Source organism: Dermacentor albipictus, chromosome 5 (genome assembly GCF_038994185.2).
Source record: "Dermacentor albipictus isolate Rhodes 1998 colony chromosome 5, USDA_Dalb.pri_finalv2, whole genome shotgun sequence".
In the NCBI taxonomy this organism is placed as follows: Eukaryota; Metazoa; Arthropoda; class Arachnida; order Ixodida; family Ixodidae; genus Dermacentor; species Dermacentor albipictus.
This window is the reverse complement of record NC_091825.1, coordinates 51,114,716-51,129,953: the sequence shown is the minus strand read 5'-3', so window position 1 is coordinate 51,129,953 and position 15,238 is coordinate 51,114,716. Positions and strand designations below refer to the sequence as shown.

At 44.5% G+C, this 15,238-nt stretch overlaps 1 protein-coding gene across 3 annotated transcripts in view; it reads right to left on the bottom strand.

Moving 5' to 3' along the window:
• LOC135899164 (sodium-coupled monocarboxylate transporter 2-like) overlaps window positions 1–14,845 on the bottom strand; it is a 113,500-nt gene extending 98,655 nt beyond the window's left edge. For 2 of the 3 annotated variants that reach the window (XM_065428430.1, XM_070538380.1), the window contains exon 1: window positions 14,791–14,845. In XM_065428430.1, coding sequence (XP_065284502.1) covers window positions 14,791–14,820 — 30 coding nt within the window. In that variant the 5' untranslated portion in view covers window positions 14,821–14,845. Of the gene's footprint in view, window positions 1–4,136; window positions 4,406–14,790 lie in introns of those variants that run through there. The other variant, XM_065428431.1, reaches the window with a different exon arrangement.
• Between the last annotated feature and the right edge of the window lie 393 nt (window positions 14,846–15,238).

The following is a 15,238-nucleotide window of genomic DNA, read 5'->3' as shown; positions in this document are numbered from 1 at the left end:
ATATATATATATATATATATATATATATATATATATATATATATATATATATATATATATATATATATATATTGCAACAACCATATTTCGTAGAAGGGGTAGTGGTACCGACGGTCAAGGCCTGGCTCCACACATTGCCACGAGCTGACCGTCACGAAGAGCCAACAAACTGATGCGAGGAGCCAATGTCGACGACTGGAGTGCAAACAACGTTGACCCCTGATTTTCGACTGCCTTGTCATTGCATAATATGTGGGGGCGATTGTGCACTACCAAGACCGGAGTCCAAAAAGTTGGTTCAACATCATGGCCGAAGTGCAGCGAATACTTTGACCCTTTTATTTATTTATTTATTTATTTATTTATTTATTTATTTATTTATTTATTTACACTACCTTCAGAGTAAGTATACATTATAGAGGGGAGAGGCTACATAAAGGAGATAAAGAAATGATATACGGAAAAGGCACGGTATAAGTAACAATGAAAAATTGTGCTAGCTCACTAATTTACACATCATAAACAAAAAATAATAGTGGTAGTTCACCATAGAAATCTGATGATAGACTTTTCAATACACAAATTGCGAATGATAGGTCAATAGACACATAGTTAATTTGCAAATATACTATTTATACAATAACAAGTCACATGATATATTGAACGCAAGATTCATCATTTACATGCAGTTAACTAAAGCATTTATAAATTGAACCGGATTACTTATACTCACAATAGATGCTGGCAGACCCTTCCATTCATTGCATGTTTTGGGCAAAAATGATTGCGAATGCGTTAGTGTGTTAGAGCGAGGCACATATGTACCTTATGTGTGTGATTACTACGTGAGGAGATGAATGGTGCTGCATTAATCCATGCCGACCGAAGCGCTGCGTTCTGGTAGTAAGTCTTATGAAATAAGTGTAGGCGTGATTGTTTCCTGCGGGTTAATAGCGAAGGCAGGTTCAGTGTAGTCTTCATTTGTGTTACGCAAGTCGTACGATGGTAATTAGCTAGCCCAAACCATTCTGATTGGCTGGGACAGAGCAAGTGAATTCCCTCGACTAATGAACTAGGGAAAATGACGGCTTAATGAGCAGAGCTTGTGACTGCGCAAAGTATGGTCAGACATCTTGCGTGTTTAGACATTTAGTGTGATCAGACATGTAAACTGCTCCGACGTAGAGGGTGCTCCTATATTGATTAAGCCGGTTGTGACTTCTAAATATATATAATAAACCAATGTCTTTCATGTAACCACCCGCCCTCATCTAATCACCAACAAGCAAGTCTCGGCGATGGAGACGTACGACAGCGTGGGTCCACTTAGTCAGCTTTGTGCGTCAGCCAGGTAAACGCCGGCTACCACGTTATAAATATATATATATATATATATATATATATATATATATATATATATATATATATATATATATATATATATATATATAATATATGTTTATATATATATAAAAACGAGAAGAAAGGGGGTTAACCGAGGGACCCGATATTTATTAGTCATATAATGAGAAGCCAACAAACACTGACACCAAGGGTTCTACTAGTACACATAAATACCCAAGAAAGTGGATGGGGAAACGCCGCCGCGGTAGCTCAATTGGTAGAGCATCGCACGCGACATGCGAAGGTTGTGGGTTCGGTTCCCACCTGCGGCAAGTTTTTTCATCCACTTTAAGTTCCATTAATTTATCATTACTTTATTTCATTTATTAAGCACATGCAATTTCCCCTATGTTGTACTTGGTGTCAGTGTTTGTTGGCTTATCATTATATGACTATATATATATATATATATATATATATATATATATATATATATATATATATATATATATATATATATATATATATATATATATATATATATATATATATATATACAGTGTAAGTCCGCGTTCCAACAAAGTCATTGGGACAGGAAATCGGCTTTGTTATAACCAGTATATTGTGCAAAGCGCAGGAACCAGATGAGAGTTATTATAGTAACACAAGAACATAAAAACTTCGAATAAGGCCATTATTTGAATAAGGCAATTTCTCTTTAGCTTAGGTGTAGCGTATCCGCTACCTAGACTATCTTTTATAAAACTATCAAATGAAAAAAAAAGAACAGAAACCTCAAGGACAGAAAATACAGACGCGGTCAGTTATTCTAGTAAAACGTAGCGGCGGAGCATGTGAACCGAACCTGGTGTACCAGGCCCCTGAGGCATGACCGCACATTAAGAGGATGCTTTAGCTCAGGTGCTCCTATTAAATACATGTAAAAGGAGAATTCGTTTTTCTCGGCCACCACTACACCAAATTTGACGAGGTTTGTCGCATTTAAAATAAGAACTTAAAATGTAGTGATTGCTTGTTTAGAATTCTTTATTTAAATTGCCAATTTTTATTTAGAATTGGCACATATAGAAAATCTTCAGAAAACAAAACTATGAAGTTTACAACTCTCTAACTCAGCAAGGAAAAACGATATCACAATTTTGTAAATTGGGTCTAATAGTACACCGGAAGCGGACCAAATTCATATGTTAAACATGAATAAAAAAATTAAGTAATATGGAAATACAGCTTTTGCAGAACCCTTGTATGCAAAGCAACAAGTTCACGTAAGACATAAATTGACATATCGAATTTTTCCGTCTTCAGTGATCTAAAGGATGCTCTTTGCAGAACCACGATATCTGTTCTTTATGCACAGCTATTAATTTATCAACTTCGTGCATCCATTTCTTTCGAACTTTCGAATTTTTTTATGCTGTTCACAAAATTCAGGCCTAAAATCAAAATTCCGCTTCCGACTAACACTATAATTCAACTTTCTCTCTAAATTGCAACAAATTTCTATAAAATCGGTCCAGGGGTTATCACAGAAAAACTTTTTTGCGTTCTACATGTATTTGAATAGGCCGCGTCGAAGTTGAGCCCGAGCTAAAGCTTCCTCTTAAAGGGAAGCTGAAAGGTTTTCCAGAAAAAATGAGTCAACATCTGTACATAATGCTTTTCAACCCTCCGAATTCGAATATCGTATCGAAATTCAGCGAAAGAAACCACAAATATATTTTATTTCGACGAAAAGTGCAGCAGCAGACACGCCCAGCTCGCGCGTCTCGTTTCCGCCTGTGATTGGTCGGCGCACCTCGTGACGTCAACTCTAGTAACCGACCGCTGCCGCTACACCTGAAGCGCGGAGCCAGGTAGTTTGGTGCTGTTTTTCTGAGACGGTAATGGAAAATTTAGAGAGACTGCGTTTTTCTGAGGAGTTCGGCGTTACTCCCTACATGTACGAGCCCATTGCGAAGAGCCGGCCTCTCGAAGAAGCAAACGATGCTGGTGCGAGCAGTGCTTTCGACGCGAACAAAAGCAAAGTCTTGGGATCTCCTCGTGTTGGAAGTGCTCTTTGGTGACTATGTTTTTTGCAAAGCGATCTAGTGATCTCGCCGATCTTTCGCCGATCTTGTGAGCTCGTTTCCGCTCAAACAACTGTAGTGTTGTGTTCCTGTATGCCTCCTCGTGGAACGTAAGCGGGGATGCGATCGTTGGCATTTGTGCGCTGTCCAAAGCTGTCGGCAATCTACAAAGACGGTTTAAACGCATGAAAAGCTTCCGGCTTCATGCAGTACGTGTAGTGACCTTCATCTGTTGACTACCACTCACGTTGACTACCACTCACGTTGATTACCACTCACGTTGACTACCACGCACGTTGACTACCACTCTACATACACGCAGACGCACCAACAAAGGAATGCAGGGTCGATCGAAGCAGATTACGATGGCACGCACGCAGAAACAAGCGCGGTCAGGCACGGTCGCGGACGCTGCGAAGCAACGAAACAGAGTTGACGTCACAACACCGTGGTTTCCGGTCTCCGCTCCGCTCGCTCACCCTAAGGGTGGCGGAGCTACAGCGCAATTTCAACCGACGATTACATCGCTTCTAATTGAAAAAAAAACATATTTTACCTACATGGTTTATAAGGTTCCCGCATCCGTATATGAGCGTCTTATTGAATTCGACAGACTCTTCAGCTTCCCTTTAAGCAGTGCCCGTCTAGAGCGGATTTTTCTAGTAATTACAAGAAATAAATAACTTCAAGAGGCAGCATCCTCACCTGCACGTGACGATTTAACACGTTGCCGTGGTTACGTAACGTTTCGAAATAACAAAAACGAAGCAGCTTGACGTAAAATCGGCGTCGAATGCTCTATTAGATATGAGAAGCTGGTGCGGCTTGCCTTGACGACGTTGAGACTTGTCTGTCGTGTGGCCGCATGTGCGGGGGTGTCGTCATACAAGTGTAGAGCTGTTGCATGTGCACTGAGGGCAAGCAATAGCTTGTGCGACGGCGAGTGCGTAAGCAGGAGATAAATCAGGGCGACAGCAAAGTACCGTACATACAACCGAATTGGCAATTCCCAGTAACTCCACTCATGAGCAGCTGAAATAGTAGGTGCGGCTTGCCTTGACAACGTTGAGACTTGTCTGTCGTGTGGCCGCATGTGCGGGGGTGTCGTCATACAAGTGTAGAGCTGCTGCATGTGCACTGAGGGCGAGCAATAGCTTGTGCGACGGCGAGTGCGTAAGCAGGAGATAAATCAGGGCGACAGCAAAGTACCGTACATACAACCGAATTGGCAATTCCCAGTAACTCCACTCATGAGCAGCTGAAATAGTAGGTGCGGCTTGCCTTGACAACGTTGAGACTTGTCTGTCGTGTGGCCGCATGTGCGGGGGTGTCGTCATACAAGTGTAGAGCTGTTGCATGTGCACTGAGGGCAAGCAATAGCTTGTGCGACGGCGAGTGCGTAAGCAGGAGATAAATCAGGGCGACAGCAAAGTACCGTACATACAACCGAATTGGCAATTCCCAGTAACTCCACTCATGAGCAGCTGAAATAGTAGGTGCGGCTTGCCTTGACAACGTTGAGACTTGTCTGTCGTGTGGCCGCATGTGCAGGGGTGTCGTCATACAAGTGTAGAGCTGCTGCATGTGCACTGAGGGCGAGCAATAGCTTGTGCGACCTGGGAGTGCGTAAGCAGGAGATAAATGAGGGCGACAGCAAAATACCGTACATACAGCCGAATTGGCAATTGCCAGTAACTCCACTCATGAGCAGCTGAAATAGTAGGTGCGAGTCGCAGCCACATGGCATCTGGTGCGTATATATATACATATATATATATATATATATATATATATATATATATATATATATATATATATATATATATATATATATATATATATATATTTAGGAAAGTAGAACTAGTGCGCAGGCGGACCCCCGCGACATTATTTCGACGCAGGCGGAAAAACATTATATCAAGAGACATTCTCCGTGACTCATCGTCAATGCCAGCTGTAAGGAGCTCAGATGTCATGTTCCCTTCGCACGACCGCAATCATAGGCCTTCGTCGATCGATACTTTGATAAGTACTTTGACTGACCTTCACAAGCCTCGCCAGGCCTTTCGACTACACCTCAGTGCCTTTTTTTTTCGATTTTGGTTTGGTGCCCTCTTTATGGGCCTACCTAGATAAAGACAGATGAAGTTCTTCGTTAAGCTATTTACAGTATTATTCTTTCTCATCTTGCGTCGTGTTGTTACGGTGAAGTGAAGAAGGAAAGTCACTTGCATCCCCTCGAAGACGACGAAAAATCAACGCAGCCTGGCTGGGCTCTCTTCTATCTCCGTCAATTACTCTCTCTCTCTCTTTGCAAATACATCTCATAAACAGTCTTATGCGCGTAACAATATCTGTGGACATATGTCGGCTCGGTTTTGTAATTGGCAAAGTAGCTAAGTACTGGCTTTCAGTCGCCGTCGTGGGAAATATGCTTACCAAAAGCTATGGCCAAGCACAGTCCCCATCTATGCGCAGGCTCCGTGTGGCGTGAAACTGCGCGACAAGGAAGGGCCCCTTCGCACCAGCGTCCGACGCAAACAGCCTCGACGTTCGAGTCCCCCATCCAATGACGCTGTACTCGACGTCGAACGAAGCAGTGAATAAGCGCCGAGTGTGGCGTGTATGGTGAGACGTGTCAACTCGGCCGCGAAAGTTCTACGGGGCACGGGTTCCTCGACAAATTTCATTTTCTCCTCTGCTGAGTTCCAGCGATCGCCATAGAGGCCGAAAAATACTTTAATTTTTATTTTTTTCTGCTAGGGGCGCTCAACACGGCTAATTGTTTGATCTATATATGTACATATAGTAACCAGCCAACGCAGTTAAGATGTAACTTTGTTACAAAATAAGTAGACACTTGTTTTTAGTGGACTTTCATTATTAAAGTATGTGTTATTTTACTTCATAAAGGTTTTGGGACCTCACTGGCGTGTGAGATGCAGTAGCCAAATGATGTCAATTGTCGTACGTGCCGTTTAGCTATTCAAATTCTACGGCGGTAATGTTTGCGAACGGGGTGGGGTGGTCGTTTTCTTTGAGAAGCATCACGCAGGTTAATTTCAATTAGATCACAACAATATCTCCGTCAGTTTGTGCGTCCAACATTCGATAGCCGCCACCGAGCTACCGTGTTTAAAGACGGCGAATTTGATAAGTTGCGGCGTTTCACTGGCATCGGGCTGCTGCGTCCGGTCGCGTAATCGCGTGTTGTTTTTAAAAGACGTGCTATTTAGCGTTAAAATTCGCCGCTGGAACCGAGCGCAGTCCTTTTGGAAACTACCCACGAAAAAAGATTAACCTTGCAGCGTCGGGGTGTGGGCACCGGTCAGAAGAAAAGGACTGCTTCGCATATTCATTGCTGAATTTCCTTGTGTGCTAAGCAGCTAAAACAGATTCCGGTAGTCATTCCTTAAAAGTGGAAAACAGTAATTACAAAGTTATTGCCCTTCAAAGGGAACTAAAACAAGGCTCTGGTTATTTTGCCACGTTGCTAAAATTCCCCACACAGAGCACAACATAAATAATAAATAGTTTTGGCTGCTTCTAAATGAATGATACGCTGCGATAAATTCACTATGCATAGTAAAAAGGCACTTCCGATGATACAATTGGATTAATTGCATTCGGTACATAACAAAATTACTCTGTTTATTACTTAGTATCTGGCAAAAAAAATTCATCTAATCGAGGCTTCACTAAGTACACCCCACACAAGGACACCACTGGAAGAAATGCACAATCAAAACAGTTTTGTGTGTGTGTGCTTTTTTGTTTTGTCATGGAGCTTTTTGTGCAAAGTTCTCAGTCATACATGAATCCCAAGCTCACCTACGCTTCGTCCATAGTAATTGAGGCTGTTTTTTCTTTCTCCTACAGCCTCGAAGACACTGCTCATATTTGTTCACCCCTTTGGACTCTATAGTCTCTGGACGTACAAGTCAACAGTGAATGTGTCACCACTGGGCCAGCATCCTCGCAAGGTATGTTTCTGAACACTTCACCTTGAACCATGATTTGTTCATTTATTTGACTAACTTTTGCTTCACCATTTTCGCTTGCATGTTTGTCATGATTCCACCATTTCTCTTTTCAGGAAGATAGACAAAGGAGAGATTACTGGTCTGCAAGCTGCCCACGCCAAGCCATAAGAAGCTCAACAGTCACCACAATGACAACAGGTCCCCTCGAACTATGTTCCTAACCATGAAATGTTTGTAAGTTTACCAAATAGAGGGGTGTGAGCAGTGGCGTAGCTAGGTCGTCTGGCACCCGGGGCCCATAATTCTTCTGTCACCCTGAATTTTCCTGAACTGGGGTGCTATGCAGGATGCGCCGAGTTTGGCGAAACTCGGGATCTTCACGAGCTCTGGCGACACCCCAAGATGAAAGCACGAATGGTACCGAGACACAGTTTATCTTTCGACAAGCCTCCAGTTTCATTGGTTTACCTAGATTCACTCTGGCTGGCTATCATTCCTTGGGCGTTGCCTTCTGGGCGGTCGACAAACTGGGGCTCACGTGATCATACCGTCGGTGCATGGTCATGCCTTCTTTCACTTGTTTGTCGTTCCACCGAGTGCATTACATGCAGAAGCAAGTTGTAAAACAAATGCATTTAGTACAATATTATTAGTTACTTTAACGTGGTTTAGAAGCATTTTGAAGCTTACGAGATGTGCACTGAATGCGTCTTAGAATAATTTGTAATTTAGTACGCTTCGCATTATACCACGCGGGAGCGCTGTAGTGGCGTCATCACATCCATTCACCGGGCAAGCATGGCGGCTAAGCATCAGAGCGGCCCAGTGTAAACAAACCCGTACAACGAGCTTGCAGTGCGCGACGTAGTGATCAGGCTCGACGAAGGCCACTATTTCTTCGATAGTTCTGTTCCTCCGTGGGCAATCTTCCCGTGCACACGGTAAGACTGCCAATAGCTTCGGCGATTTTACAGATCGGAACGCGCACCTACTGTTCACGGCGAAGTGCTGAAGAAACAACTTGTCCGGTGCTGCTTCTGCGAGTGCGCTGAGTTCCTCCACTCTGCGTGACTGCGAGCGTCACGAACATTACATAGTGTGGGCAAAAGGCAGACATCCTATATAGCTACGATGCGACGAGGTGGTACCGACGATGGATCTCGCTACCAACACAGCGAAGGAGACATCGACAAACTGCAGATAAGTATATTTCTACTGTTTCATATTTAGCATAATAAGAGTGCACGTATTAAGTCACTTTCGTAGTAACGAACTGAATGTCCAGCAGTTTAAAGAAGGCAGTGAGAACCAATGAGTGTTCGTGCTTTTACGTGCAAGTGGGCCCGCGAAAATATGGTATAGATGAAGGTAACCTTCACTAACTTGGTGAGGCAACAGAAATGCATGAGTGACATTAAGCTAGCAAAATTTATGGAAGAGTATCTTTATCCAAGTGAAATATCAATAGCAAGTACTGATATAAAGCAGGAAACTTATACAAAAACTTCATGGGTTGAACAGCACATGGAAGGCATTACCGAATCGTGATCGCCACGTTACCGATATCCTTGAAAAAAGTCTAGAATCATTGCATTCCACCGGTTATGCAATATGGGACATAAACCTGGAGGTTAACAAAGTAACTTGAGATGTCAAGGACTGTGTAGAAAGCGAAGTAACAAAAATTGTTGCAGATAGCATTAAGGCAGGAAGACAGTGGCGTAGTAAACCGTGGCAACTGATATGCTAGTTGAGATTAAAAAAGAAAGGAATCGGCAGGCAGGCCATGCACGTATTCGATCACTTGTTGCCAATTCATATCAGGTGATTACATAAGCATTATAGGATGAATGTCAAGGAGAGAGAACTATACAGCCAAGGATGGTAGAAAATTGCGTAATGGGACAAGAATATGATGTTTGTAGGCATAGGATGCAATTAGCTTGTATAAGACGGGATTGTACGGTGAGGCATTTGTTTTGCAGCGAACAAAAATAGGTTTGTGGTACTAACAGTAGACTCGTGAAGGTGCGGGGCCACCTCAGCTGCTGGCACACTAATCAACATGACAATTGGCTCTGCAAAAGAAAACCCCAGTTTTGAAAAATAAAGCAACGTTGTCCCAACGCATTGTTTTACTATGCATACTACACTAGAGGCTTCCACATTTAAGGGCACTTAGTACTAATAGTGCAACAAGCATTTTTCTTTGTAAATAATGGTTTGTACGTGGCTGATTCATTCCAATACACTTTTTTGCAGCAAAACATTCTGCTGCTGGAGCCACTCAACCGCCTGGTGGCAGTAGGCGAGCGCCAGGCACTTGCTCTTGAGAGTGTGGCAAAGGTCCAGAGGGCTCCTCCGCAACAGTAGTATCGGTGCCCTCACTGCTCTCCTGTCGAGCCCACAGAAGGCACCTTATAAAGGAGCTTTCAGTTCAATATTTTGTTTATTATTCAAGAACATGCATAAAATTATTGCAGTAAACATTGTGCTGTGCATATTAGGAGCCTTGTAACATGCACTTGGTGTCCCTTCAAAATAGGCAAAAACGTAAGACAACCTGTGTCACTCTTGGACCATGTAAATAAATAATACACTAATGCAGCATACAAGTCATCATGCTGTTTGTTCTTTCTATGTGCAAGAATACAGTGCGTGTTCATTAGCCACAAGATGAACGGTGTGTGTAATTCACAATGAAGAAAGGAAACAGCAGGAGCTTAATAATGCTATCACCTATAGACTGTGCATATGACTGCAACACTCCCCGATTCAAATGTGCCATTACATGCATGTTCGATACCACATATTCTTTAACATTGTCTTATAATTGCATGTACCATATTTCACACATCTTAAGCCCTTGCATAGCACACTTCTGATGTATCCGTTTCATAGGCCAAATAATTGTACACTTTGTCCTTTTGTGTTGTATGAAAAGCAGCATCCTTTACAGTCGGATAAAACTTCAGAAGACAGGAGAGGCCCCACCCAGATGACCAAAGCACAGAAGCCGATTGCCTACACGTCTAAAGAAATAGTCCTTCTCCAACGAGCAATATAAGTCTGTCTGGCGGCACGATATCAGTCTCGAGTGCGTGCCCATTGGTGCAGGCTTGTGTTCACCTGCCTTAAAGTGCAGATTCCGCAGCCTCCTAAAGTTGTATCCGACTATAGAAACACGTAATGCCTTGCACCAGTTGCATAGACTTCTGCAATTTGATAGCATACAATGATCAGGAGCAGAAATCTATAAAGGCATCCAAGCAAAGCTGGCTGGCCACACTTCCATTATGAGGGGCTGAAAAAGGTCTCGCCAAATATTCCCATGACGTCCTTGAAAAAGAGGTGGTGTTTGGCACTTCTTTAGAATCAAAAACAGATTACACTGAATGTTGTGTAGCACGTCAAAACAAACTGAGCTTGGTTATTTGCACAGCATGTAATGGGAGGTTGAGCTTCACATAGGAAACAAACTTCTCTGTCCAGTACAATTTTGAGGCCGGTAAGGCACCTATTATGGCACCGGTATGGCAACTATTATGTCAGCAATGTCTATATACAAATTACACTTTTCACAGGCCATTGATTTCACCATTATTTTTGTGTGATGGTTCTTTCAATCAGCGCTTGTATTACATGAGCAGGTGGATTTGAAAGCAAAACTTTGTTTGCAAACCTTCCGACTTCCATAAGTGTGTGGCAAGGCACTAGCATGCTGTCGAATAGCTCACACTTCCTCGGTCCTGCACCAAAGAAGCCCAATGCTCTATTTTAAGTTGGATCGCACTACAATTCAACGGCACACAAAGAAGTGTAGCACACACAGCAAAGCATTCTGCTGTGTGTATTTCTCTTTGTGTCCCGTCGAATTGTTGCGCAATTAAACTTCAAGCTTCTAAAGCAATACACCGTCTTCAACCTCACCAATGCTCTAGTTATTAGGCCACAATGGTGCACATCGTTGAAATTTTCCAACACAAATTAGCTCTCCGAAAAATCACAAATGTTAAATTTTGCAGCACAGCTGTATGTATGAACGTGCCATATTCTTCACCACAAAACTCACAGGAATCAAAGAGGCAAGCATTAACCAGCCTTGCTGCTGCCGTTACCATTATCATCATAACACCAATGGAAAGACAGTGCCACGTTTCAGTAAAGGGAGTGCTGGAGGGAAAGGTGTGACAGCGAGGGCTTACAATAAAAATAACAGTTACGAGACATGTTCAATGCCAATATATGCTGCATGTCGCTCAGCCTACTTTGGCAATGCGGCAAGTGTTTACTCGTTTGGGCATATCACGTTTTGTGTAATCATTGCTCTAAAGCTGTACAAATGGTCTATTTGCTCTGCAAGTGTTATTTTTATCATGGTAGGTTAAAGACCCACTTTTCATTGGCATCTGCACCACATGTCTCCCGATATGTAATAATGCCTTGGTGGTTCATGACATCTTCACGTACAGAGAGTTCTGCAGAGTATCGGATGTGCATTGTTCTAATGCTTAAGAATTGGAGCCCCATTATGAGACGAAAATATACAATTTATCCATCCAGAATAACGCCGCCCCCCCCCAAAAAAAAGAAGATGAACTGAACCTCTGGCACATGCATCGACAGTGAATAGAGCAAACAATCTGAAGTATTTTCTTCATGCAAGCCAACACACTAAGATTCTCAATGCATTTTCATTTCGCCACAAATGCAGAGGCACAACCGGCTTGGCGCAACATCCACATCTCGCGCTGCAACAAATTGTGCAATGCCTCGCTGTTTCATAGTGCGGCCAATAGATTACGCATGACCAAAATTCAGCATTGTGCATACTTAGTAACTTCACCACTGAAGAACCCCAAGTTCTTTATGAGATTAGGATTCATAGGTTACTTCACACAATTAGTGATATCCATTTATCTATTTATACCTAACCCCTTTCCCAAGAAAGTGAGCCATTTGGAAGGCACCCTGACAGATAAGTAGAAGAATCGACAAAAGGTGATCAACCAGCGAAAAAGTCTGTTAATCACAGTAACGCTGACATTGAAGGCGCCTTAATTCCTACGTACGTTCCGTCGACACACCCGACTACGTTCGTAATGTTCCCACGAAGTGGGAAGCATTCTTTTATATATGCCCGCTCCGCCGCAGTATTCTGGAAAGCTAGCCACCGCTTACGCACTGCCGCATCGATAAGCGCGTCAGACACATCTCTGACACAGTTGCTAACAGTAGTTTGATGGCGCCCGATGTGACGCTCGGCGCCGACGCTTCCCTGAAAACTCCCAGTCCCGTAGAAACGGAGGGCACAGATGACTTGCTCTACGACGGTGAGCGAATGAAGCCCGCCACGCTGTCTCCGCAGACGAGAGCCTTCGCCTAGCTCGTCACACAGCCAGCACACTGATGTCTTCTACAGGCGAAAAGACGCTGAAACTCCCCGTCGGTCATGCAGGTGAACGGGTCCGGACGGTCATACTGACGCTTGCTGCCGCTGGATGCAATGAAACAGGCTGCTGCTGCCGCCGCCATGTTCCCGAGTTGAACTCGGAGGGGGTTTCGCGATGTACGAGTTTAGCACGAGTTCGCCTGTCAATCAAAATCAGAGGTCACGCCCTGCGCGAGGCATGTAACTATTGCGCGCGCACCCACTACAGTTGGGCCACGCCCAACTTATCTTCCGGCAACAACGACGCGGTGTCGAGCTGAGAGGCATCAACAATATTGACCGCCGACATAAAACTGTCATCGGTGATGTACTGAGCACCACTATCAAAAACAAAGCGTTGACTGTCGCTGGCGTACATCTTCTCGGGCTGAGATGGCCGCACAACACGGTTTCATTGCCTGCATTGCGGCGCGTAGCGCACAGTAAATAATTATCGGCACGTCACTGTAGGTGGTTGCAAGGCGTCGAGGCGTCGAGGGGGACGACGATGCTTAGGAGTGCTTATTGCAGCAGTCGTTTCAGATGGCTGCTCTGTCATCGGTGATGAAACGGAGCCACAACTTCGTAAACACGATCAGCGTCCGAGAATCGCTCGCTCTTCTAGGCCCAGTGCAATGTCATTTCTTCATCACAAGCACTGCGCAGTCAACAGTTCCAACACCTCTCGCCGTTCGAAATCTGATTTCATAACTGCACACAAGAGCCCTCACCTGCCAAAATGCGAGTGCTGCGGTGTCGTTACGATATCCATCTCCGATCGCTGCTGGCTCCAGCAGAGGTAATCCGCAAGCACCTTCGACTGCACAACACACTCATATACTGCGTACATGCGCTCAGAGGCGCCTTCACTGGGCAAGCGATGACAAGCGATGAATTCTGTCGCTGGGGAAGCACGCACGTTTCGCAATGTATCGCAGAGGCTTCGCGCACAAAGATAAACTGGTACATTTTCACTGAACTGCGTCACTACGCACTCTAAAATAACATACCGCCATTTTACAGCGACAGCTGTTGTGTCGTTTTTAGTCGGTGAAGCGGGGGCCTTAATGGGGAACCAGCGCTGGAGTTTTCACGGCGCCTGCAGCGCTGCCCTGGCGGTCAGAACGTGCACAATGCAGCCTCCCCCGCGGACGAAAATTGCGTTGCGTGCCCTTAAAGTCGAAGGAAAACAAAAGGGCGCCGACGATACTGTTGCGTATACAAGTGCCACAACTAAGTCGGGATGAGGGAGGATGTATCCTTCTGCGTCTTTCCATCTAAACCCTACGAACAAGAACGGAGGCGGCGTTGGATCCAAGCAGTCAGGCGAGCGGAGTAAGCTCCCGTCTTGTCGCCTTGTCAAGTGGTGTCGGGCTGGTTTCTAAATCGAATTTCGCGTGTATCCCTGGTTTATTCGATAGTGAAGATGGTCAGCCATGGCAGACAGTATCAAACAGCAGAATCTGCAGTCGGTATTTCGTCGGAAACAAAATGAGCAATAGCATGCACCATCCGGCATATGTACCATTTTTCCTTCGCAATGCCACCGCCAAGCCCCTTCCAACGCCACCGCACCTAGTGAACGATACGAAAGGTAAAAATTATCCATTCATTGCCAAGAATTATGTGGGAGGGAAGCTGCCTTGTAAAACGAGTTGTATGCGCATAGTGCCGGCGCACGCGCGACTAAGCCACCTATGTGTTTATAGAAATGCGCATGCGGATGAGGACTCGGCGCTGAGATGCATCCGGCAAATTTATGTAATTAGTGCTAAATGTAGCCAGGAGTGTTATGATCAAGCAGCGGAGCACACAAACCTTTGCTTGCGCGAGTCAGCTGATGCGATAAAGCTTTCTTCTCCATTGACTGCTGTGGCGAAGTAACATCAGAATTTTTTGTCTAGCCAGAGAAATATGGAATATCTTCAGGCCAACTAATACTTACGAAACCATAGCGCAGCACGACCGGAGCCATAACTGCTAGATCTGCGAGGCAGGCAGCCACGCAAGCATGGCATCGATACACGACGCAACCGTTAAAGAAACACACGTGCTCGCAGCGACGCACTGTGAATAATATTTAAAGCTTAAAAAGCTTCTTTCGTCATTTCTTCACTTGATGGCGCTAGCTTCTTTACAAAAACTCCACTTCAAGCGGCGCGAAAACGGACACATACGAACTATAATACGGCTGCGTATGTGCGTGTCGTCTGGTTGTGTGGCTGAAATATGCCGCGTTTCGTCGCCAGGGCGGCGTGCAATGCACTCTTTTCGACGCGCCGCCTATCCAGCGCTGGTTCCCCATAGCCTAGTGAAGCGCCTGCGATGAACAGCCGTACCGCGGCGCTGCGTTTCTATTCCCCTAATAGAGAAAGAGTGGCCATGACCCTCCA